Source organism: Danio aesculapii, chromosome 9, assembly GCF_903798145.1.
Source record: "Danio aesculapii chromosome 9, fDanAes4.1, whole genome shotgun sequence".
Taxonomy (NCBI): Eukaryota; Metazoa; Chordata; class Actinopteri; order Cypriniformes; family Danionidae; genus Danio; species Danio aesculapii.
Genome location: NC_079443.1, coordinates 47,715,039 through 47,724,490, shown reverse-complemented (window position 1 = coordinate 47,724,490; position 9,452 = coordinate 47,715,039). Strand labels below are relative to the sequence as shown.

The 9,452-nt window shown below is 37.2% G+C and overlaps 1 protein-coding gene across 1 annotated transcript in view; it reads right to left on the bottom strand.

Annotated features, from left to right (window-relative positions):
• Window positions 1-9,452, bottom strand: part of slc4a3 (solute carrier family 4 member 3) — a 203,330-nt gene that overhangs the window by 110,871 nt on the left and 83,007 nt on the right. Inside the window, exons 4-5 of the mRNA XM_056465898.1 lie at window positions 4,698-4,945; window positions 2,581-2,756 (exon numbers count right to left, since the gene is read on the bottom strand). Of these exons, the coding sequence (XP_056321873.1) occupies window positions 2,581-2,756; window positions 4,698-4,945 (424 nt within the window). The remainder of the gene's footprint in view (window positions 1-2,580; window positions 2,757-4,697; window positions 4,946-9,452) is intronic.

Sequence of the window (9,452 nt, the reverse complement as noted above, 5' to 3'; positions counted from 1 at the left end):
AATAAAGTACTGCAAATTGCATTCATTAAAATCAAATCTGCAGACAAATATACAGGAGTCACTAAACGTGAAGTTGTATTTATATATCTAATGACGCTTTATTAGTACATTAACCAAATGTGCATACTGCATTTATGCTGCAAAAAGCTGGTTAGCCAGCAGAGGGCAATAACACACAATTTTCAATTCGCTCTCAAGCAAAGTCATGTTTTCAGGCTAGCACAAGTTGTTGTTCCATTGAAAACACATCTGCTGTGAACTGACTATTAATCATTAGCATTAATTATTCAATCAATATAAAATCAAATAAACTTGTGTTAATATATATTTGAAGAGTTCATATATATATATATATATATATATATATATATATATATATATATATATATATATATATATATATATATATATATATATATATATATGTTTCAAATTCAACTATTGAAATTTCAACATACAGTTCTCAGCATAATTAAGTACACCCCAATTTGAATATGTATATGGGTAATATATATTGGTGCATTTTAACAAAACAGATTTATTAAACAGATATATTTATTAAAATATTATTTTACTGACAGAACATCTTTAGAAATGGAAAGATAATACATTTAAATTTATGCAAAAAATGACAAACATTTCAACAAAATTGTAGATATTTTTGTTTCTCTTGCTATTTTTGAAACATAAATTTGGGCTACTAGTTTTAAAACCCGTATTGTCAGTTATTTTGTTAGATGAGCTCCAGTTTTGTCTTCAGTACTGATTAAACTAATGTATATGCCCAAATATAATATTGTAAAGCACTGTACATACACGTACACATGTTCAAAATTATAAGACATATTATAAAATATGGCCTTAAATGAACATATATAACATAGCTAATATATTTTATTATATATGTTCGTTTTGTTTCATTTTCTTTTCGGCTTAGTCCCTTTATTAATCTGGGGTCGCCACAGTGGAATGAACCGCCAACTTATCCAACACATGTTTTACGCAGCAGATGCCCTTCCAGCCGCAATGATTATATATATATGTACATATTTATAATTCCAATGGTTTAAAAAAAATGAAACAGGCATTTTTGCAATATTTTGAAATAAATGTTACATATTTGACATAAATTTTATATATTTTAAATTTGAATATAAACTTAAATGTCATGTTTGTAATTTGCATATGAAGACTCTTTCGTCTTAAATGTTCTTCTAAAATGAGCGTTTATTTCAGCCTCCTATGTTTGTTCAATTAATTCACTTTAAATACAATAAAAAGATACTATTCTTTGCCATAAAAAGAAATTACTAAACCTACACACATGATGCTAAGAAAAATACAAATTTTAGGAGAAAATTTTTTAAAAATTACTTAAAATTGTAAAGAAACTTGCTGCACAGCTATTTTGAGTTGACTCAACTTTTAACCCAAGTATTGTAATTGACTTGATTTAAGTCAACTCAAAAAAAACCTGTGCAGCAAGTTTCCTTATAATTTTAAGTTGAGGCAGTATTTTCTTTTACAGTGTATTTTGCCATACAGTATATCAGATTTCTATGTGGGAAAAAAAGTTTAGGACTTTAAAAAATAAGTTTTTTTTTTAATTCCTCCTCTCTTAGTGGCAGTTGACAGACAGTAGACTAGATATTTATTTGGAGTAGTGGTTCCATCCCAGGTAGCAAAGAATTCTTCACAGCAGGCATCCATCCAGCACTGGCATACAGTATGTGGGCCAGCAGGAGGCACAGTCTTTAAGGCGGCACACAAGACTTGGCCAGATGTCAAATGTAGTATTTGGCCCAGATGTTAGAAACTGATATGTGGGTCAGATACAGTTAGCCTATCCTGACCCACATTTAAAATACATTTTAATTATTTTTGAGTAAAGAAGAAAAAATCTACCAATCAGGTCGCTTCCAGATAAAGCATGCTCATAGTGCACCTAAACTGCAATGCTTCATGGGTTTATCAGTTTCATTGCAGTTGTGACACACCAACATATCTGGCCCAATTCAGGTCCAGTTATAGTTTATGGTTTACTTGGCAAGATATGGTCTATGACTGGCCCTTGTCTGGAAGACAGACTTGTTCCCGTCATTTATTGTAATTGACGACAGCATCTGGGCCAAGCAAAAGCTGGTTTTGTGGCCAGATTTGGGTCAGAGAAATTTTGCTATGTGAGATGGTACTTTGGGTTTTTAAAAATGATGTATTTATAAAAATGCCAAATGTGAAATTGTCTCTCTCACCCATTTCGCTCCAAATGAAATCTCCCTACGAGGACAAATAAAGTTACCTAACTCAGTGTTTCCCAACCCTGTTACTGGAGGCACACCAACAACACATATTTTGTATGTCTCCCTTATCTCATCCATTAACTTCAGGTTTTGGAGTCTCTTCTTATGTTCTGATTATTTTATTCAGGTGTGTTTGATTAGGAAGAGGTTGAAAATGTGTATTGTTGGTGTACCTTCAGGAACAGGGTTGGGAAACACTGAACTAATTAACTAACTTAGCATGCATTTGTGTTTTCAGGTGTTCAGTATGTAGACCTGTCTGCTATTATTTGTCAAATACCTGTTGGAGATGTCTTTGTGCTCTCCTCCATCGGGTGGTTGTTGTGTTTCCTCCTGCTCCTCCATGCTAGCAGGGCTGGGTAGCGTCTCCTCACTGCTCGCGGGTCTCTCACTCTCCATATGGAAGCTGCTGAGAGGGACATCGGCTGCCAGATCCTCCTCGCTTCCCAAACTGAGCTGTGAGATCACAACACCTGTCAGCAGGTCTCCATTATCCCATCCCTTTACTCAAACTGTTATTTCAACATATCTAGTGGAGAAGAAACTGCACTTTAAGCATTTACTGAATACAGCATACTATACTGTTTCCCTTTAATGTAGTGCATTAGTGACCATGCACTTCTCCAGCAGCACTGTTTCTGGAAGTCTTTGTCATGTTCATTTATACCATAGGCACTGTTTTTTAAAAGCTGCTTCAATGCTTCAAGAATCATCATTCATCTACAAGTGATATCACCACTTGAGCTCAACAGTACTTTGGCAAACCTTTGTCAAGTGCCGCATTACACAGTTACACCCACAAATGCCAGTTAAAACTGTACTGTCCCAAAAGGAAGCCCTATGTTAACAGTGTCCAAAAGCACTATCAACTTTTTCTGGGCTCGGAGCCATCTGCACCATCACACAGTGGAAACTTGTACTGTGGTCAGATAAATCAGTTTTCAGGTATGTTTGGGGAGAAATAGACGCTGTGCGCTCTGGACCAAAGAAGAAAAGGATCATCCAGACTGCAACAAGTCCAAAAGCCAGGGTCTGTCATGGTATGGGGTTGTATCAGTGCCCTTGGCAAAGGTAACTTGCACTTCTGTGATGGCACCAGTAATGCTGAAAAGTACATAGAGATTTTGGAGCACAATATGCTGCCTTCTTTTCCAGGGACACCCATGCATATTTCAACAAGACAATTCAAAATCACATTCTGCACACATTACAAAGTCCTGGCTTCAGAGGAAGAGGATACAGGTACTTGACTGGCCTGCCTACAGTCCTGACCTGTCTACATTAGAGAATGTGTGGCACATTTTAAAGGAAGACCCTGTTCTGATGCTCACCTTAAGAGTTGTTTGCAAGAAGAATGACACAAAATTACACCTGAAACACTTCCATAACTTGGTGTCTTTAGTCCCAAAGCAGATTTTAACTGAAAGTGTTGTGAAAGGAATAGCAACATTACAAAGTGGTAAATACTTTACAAAAAGATTTTTTGAAATTGATGCAAATGTATTACAAATAAAAAACCTGAAATATCACATGTACATAAGTATTCACAGCCTTTGCTCAATACTTTGTTGATGCACCTTTGGCAGCAATTACAGCCTCAAGTCTATCCTGACAAGTCTTCCAGTTCCTGCTGCTGAAAAACATCCCCACCTCATGCTTCACTGTAGGGATGGTATTAGCCTGGTGATGAGCGGTGCCTGGTTTTCTAAAACGTAACGCCTGGAATTCATTCAAAAGAGTTTAATATTAGTCTCATCAGACCAGAGAACTTTGTTTCTTATGGTCTGAGAGTCCTTCAGATGCCTTTTGGGAAAATCCAGGAGGGGAGTGGCTTCCGTCTGGCCACTCTACCATACAGGCCTGATTGGTGGTTTGCTGCACAGATGGTTGTCCTTCTGTACGGTTCTCCTCTCTCAACAGAAGAAAGCTAGAGCTCAGACAGAGTGACCATCGGGTTATTGATCATTTCCCTGACTAAGGCCCTTTTCCCCCAATCACTCAGCTTAGATGGCCGTTCAGCTCTAGGAGTCCTGGTGGTTCCAAACATCTTCCACTAACGGATGATGGAGGACACTGTGCTCATTGGTATTTTCAGAGCAGCAGAAATTTTTCTGTAAATTGTCCCAGCATTGTGCCTCGAGACAATCCTGTTTCGTAGGTCTACAGACAATTCCTTTGTCTTCATGTTTGGTTTGTGCTTTGACATGCACTATCAACCCTGGGACCTTATATAGACCAGTGTATGTCTTTTCATGTCCAAATAACTGAATTTACCACAGGTAAATTGGGTGAACTATCTCTTTAATCTCTTTGATTATTTCTAAATGCAGCTAATCAAGTCATTGCAGTGTGCACTTTCTGCCCAAAACAGTAGTATGATATTTCACTTCAGGTTACCTGTGGCAGCTCTTCAGATGGCTCAGTAGGCGTGGTTGCTTGGCACTGCCCCTCGATCTCAGACTCCGCCTCCTCCTCATCCACCTCATGAATAGTGGGCGTGACATCGGACGGGGGCATAGACGTCTTCTTTTTCTTCCTCTTTCTCTTCCGCCGGCGGTCCATACTGAGCACCCTCTTTCGGAAACGCTGCGGCGGAAGATGTGTGGACAGGGGGTGGTGGGTATGGTGGAAGGTGTGCCGGTGATCTGAGAAAACAAAGAAGGATTAAAATAAAATCAGCATGATGTTGATGTACTTCCAACTGAAACTGAATATTGAGTAGAGGGTGGAGTTTTCTTCTTGTACATCATTAACTAGCTGCAAGCTAATGAAAAGAGACCGTGGTTAATATTATTGTGGCTGAAGCTTTTAAACTAAGATCATTATAGAAAAACCACCCATCCAAACACAGAAGAAAATGGTCAGACTTTGATTAAATATTACCAAAACAAACTAATTAACTGTTTACCTAAAGAATAACAATGTGTGCTATAAAAAAAAACACTGTAAATTTTGATTTCACACAAATTTCTTAGGATAAGAAATGATGTTCAGAATACTATGAGAGATTAGTACAGCTATGTAGGGAATTGATTAGCTTGGACAATGGTCAATTCCACAGTTTAGCATGAGATGTATAAAGTACTAGAGACCCAGACTTAAGTAAAAGTACAAGTACTCTATCAAAAAGTGACTTGAGTAGAAGTAAAAGTGCTCTTTAAGCACCATACTTAAGTGGAAGTACTAAAGTATTCAACATTTTTTGTACTTAAGTATTGCAAGTAGTTTATTTCAAAATGTACTACTCAAGTACTGAAAGTAAAAGTACAAGTATTGTGTAATGTAGTTATTAAAGAATGCAGTCAAAAGACATCATATTGTTTTGTTTATTTTAAATCTCTTTTTTGGGGGGCACGTGATTAAGCAGAATGAAAAGAAACATGGCTTACAATACTGTTTTTCTCTCACGCTTGAACCACAGATCTGACAGATTATAACAGCTTTAACACACACCTTTCAAAGTTGTGTGTCACAAAAACAGTCCATAATTCACTCAAAACGCTATTGAAACCCATTTTCGGAGCACAATTTACTGGTTGTAAACGCTGTAAACAAACGTTCTAATTCACTTGATTTTGATTTTATTGTAAAAAAAAGAAAACGTGTATATTACTGTGTTAAATGAAAATCTGAAATATTTTATGGCTTATGGCTATGATTTAGTATTCAAAAATGTTTCATTTTGATTATGTTTTAATTAAATTGGTCTTAAACTTCATATTTTTCATATTTTTATAGTATATTTATTCATTCTGGTACTTTTACCATAAACCAACATCTCAACCATTTGGTAGAGGCTGATATTTTAGAAATTATGGGATGTGTTGGGGGAAAATGTATTGATTGTGTTAACTAGCGACATTAGGAGTTAAGAAATGCAATAAATAAAAAAATTCTATTGGTTTTTTTCTTGGTGTGACAGTTAAATGGTTACTTGTAATAAAATTGTGTCCTTTAATACAGCAGTAATATATATGAACTGTACCCTTAATTTGACCTGTTCAAAGAAAACACTCTTTCTGAATGTATCAAACAAAACTCATGCACAGAAGACAGCATGAGCATTTATAGCAAATAAACTAATGTAAATATTCTCCCGCTTGCTTTTTAAACGCTGACAGGCGAGGTCTTACACCCCTTTGATTGGTTATTGTCTTCACCTTCTCAACAGAAAGGGCTGCTATCGGCTTTAGAAATGAAAGCGTTGTTCACTGATGGCGGGAAGAACAGCCGCGGTTACAGTCTATGTATGTATAATACGCGGTTATCACAGGTAATCTATAATAGACACAGTGGAGAAAACTTGCACCTCATACACGCCCAGGTCTGGATCCACAAGTATCGCTTTAACAGCCAAGAGGAGATGAACAGTTGAGTCTCAAAACATTTCTCAGTAGTAGTGAAATAGCGGCTCGTGTGCTGTGCCGCCTTCACTCACCCTCACGCCTCCGTCTTTCGCCATAGTATTGCGACACCGCACAAAGGAGATAAATGACGTCAGTACGTAATAACCCGTTATGATCTATTACTGAACCGATATCGACCATTTTGACACCTCTAGTAACGAGTAACGATGCAGCTCATAACAAATCTATCGGAGTAAAAGTATTAAACTCATCGAAAATATGTACTTAAGTAAAAGTGGAAGTAGGAGAAAAAAACAATACTCCAGTAAAGTACAGATACTGCCTTTTAGTACTTAAATATAGTAGTGAAGTAGTTCTACTTCGTTACTATACATCTCTGAGCATCATTATACAAACATATTTGCCCAGAGAATGCAGCCAATGTTCAGAGCATCAATCAGAAACAGGTATTGCAGAGCGCTGTGTAACAAGCAGTGACAAGATCTTTTAAAAGGTCACAGATCATTAAACCGCTATAGTAACACCATATGCAATGTTATCATTAGATAGTAGCTTTCATTTGTACATCTTTGTTGCCAGGTATCTCTGATTTTAAAGACTTAAAGGACAGCACACCCCCTGTTGCATATAATGGTAACCTAAGCATTGGATTTGGAGATGATTAAAGCATTTGTTGAACGAGGTTGTGAACTGATTTATCAAAATGTCTTTTTATTGCTCTTCTTCAATGATTCTAGAATTGCGGGTACATTTAGCTTGTACATGATGAGCCTTCTATGATTTTTCAAAAGTGACATGGAAACAGTTTCGGATAATAAAACAAATTAGATAAAGTTCTCGTTTAAAAATAATGTTTACATGTGCATTTAGGGACACTTTGTCTTGAAAAATGTACTTATAGACTCTTACTATAGGCAATGCCATGCACAGACTCTTAAATGGGCAGGTGCTCATTCACGCTACGTGGGGGGGAAGGTCGTGCAGAGATCACGCTAAGCTGGGGGGGGGTGACAGGCGCAAAAATCTCGCTAAGTGGGTGGGGGGGGGGGGGGGGGGGGGTGGAATCACGCTAAGTGGGGGGAGGGGTCGACGGTCACATGAATCACGCTAAGTGGAGGGGTGGGGCACAGATGCGTTGAAGGGAGAGGGAGGGGGTACAGGCTGAGAGGGGCACTGCAGCCAATGAGGGCAGAGGGGCAGTGGCTCTAGCCACCAGGCTACCCCCCTGTGCATGGCCCTATCTATTTTTGGTTGTCTCATACATTCAGCTTCAATTTTTATAAAATAATTAAGTCTAATTTTCATAATTTGTTTGTGTGTCTACTAAGTTTCTGTATTATTTGTAATTTCAAAATGAACACACTCACCGGCCACTTTATTAGGTACACCTTATTAGTACCGGGATAAACCCCCTTTTACCTTTAGAACTGCCTTAGCCTTTCATGGCATAGATTCAACAAGGTACTGGAAATCTCTGAGATTTTGGTCCATATTGACATGATAGCATCACGCAGTTGCTGCAGATTTGTCGCCTGCACATCCATGATCCGAATCTGCCGTTCGATCACATCCCAAAGGTGCTCTATTGGATTGAGATATGGTGACTGTCGAGGCAACTTGAGTGCAGTGAAACCAGTCTGAGATGATTCGTGCTTTATGACATGGTGCATTATCCTGCTAGAAGTAGCCATCAGAAGATGGGGACACTGTGGTCATAAAGGGATGGACATGGTCAGCAACAATACTCAGGTAGGCTGTGGCGTTGACACGATGCTCAATTGGTACTAATAGGCCCAAAGTGTGCTAAGAAAATATCCCCCGCACCATTACACCACCACCAGGCAGGATGGATATGGATATTTTTTATTTGTCGGACCATTCTCTGTAAACCCTAGAGATGGTTGTGCGTAAAAATCCCTGTAGATCAGCAGTTTCTGAAATACTCAGATCAGTCCGTCTAGCATTAATAACCATGCCACATTCAGAGTCACTTAAATCACCTTTCTGCCCCATTCTGATGCTCAGTTTGAACTAGAGCAGATCGTCCTGACCTTGTCTACATGGTCAAGATTGCACTGAGTTGAGTGATTGGCTGATTAGAAATTTAAGAAATGTAAAATAGATTAATTAACTTAATATCCTCAATTAAATATAAAGTTAGGTGAAATTAAATATGCATTGGTTTGTTGTTAAAAGGTCAAAATAAATAGCTGGTATAAGAATAATATTTTAAAAGTATCCAGGCCCTTTTAATAGCCTATAGTATCTATTTAGTACAACATAATACAAATACAACTATCTAACTTTAGTCAAAAAATGTACTTTAAATTACTACTTTTAAACTACTTATTTAATACAAGTTGAAACAACACAATACTTCAGTTTTCTGGGGAAAAACTTAATTATTTTATGTTCCATCCACTTAAATTTGTACAAATGATTAAGTTAACTTAACCGATTTGTCTTGGGACAACATGAAGGAATTGTGTGGAACCCAGCATTTTTTATTGTGTTCAGTCAACCTGTTGTTGTTGTTTTCAGATCAAATTTTGCATCTGTTTAAGTATTAAAGTGCATTTACTATTTGTGTTTGCATTGTGATGATTAGCAACATGTGTGATATCAAATCGCTAAAAATGTTTTCTTAATTTGCTGGTGCTTCTTCTATTTGCATGTGTTTTCAGTTGCAGACGATTAAGCTCTCTCAGCCACTGTATTAAATATTGCTTAATCAATTCAAATTTGAAATGTAAAAATTGGCATTTACAAATCAAAATAATTTAAA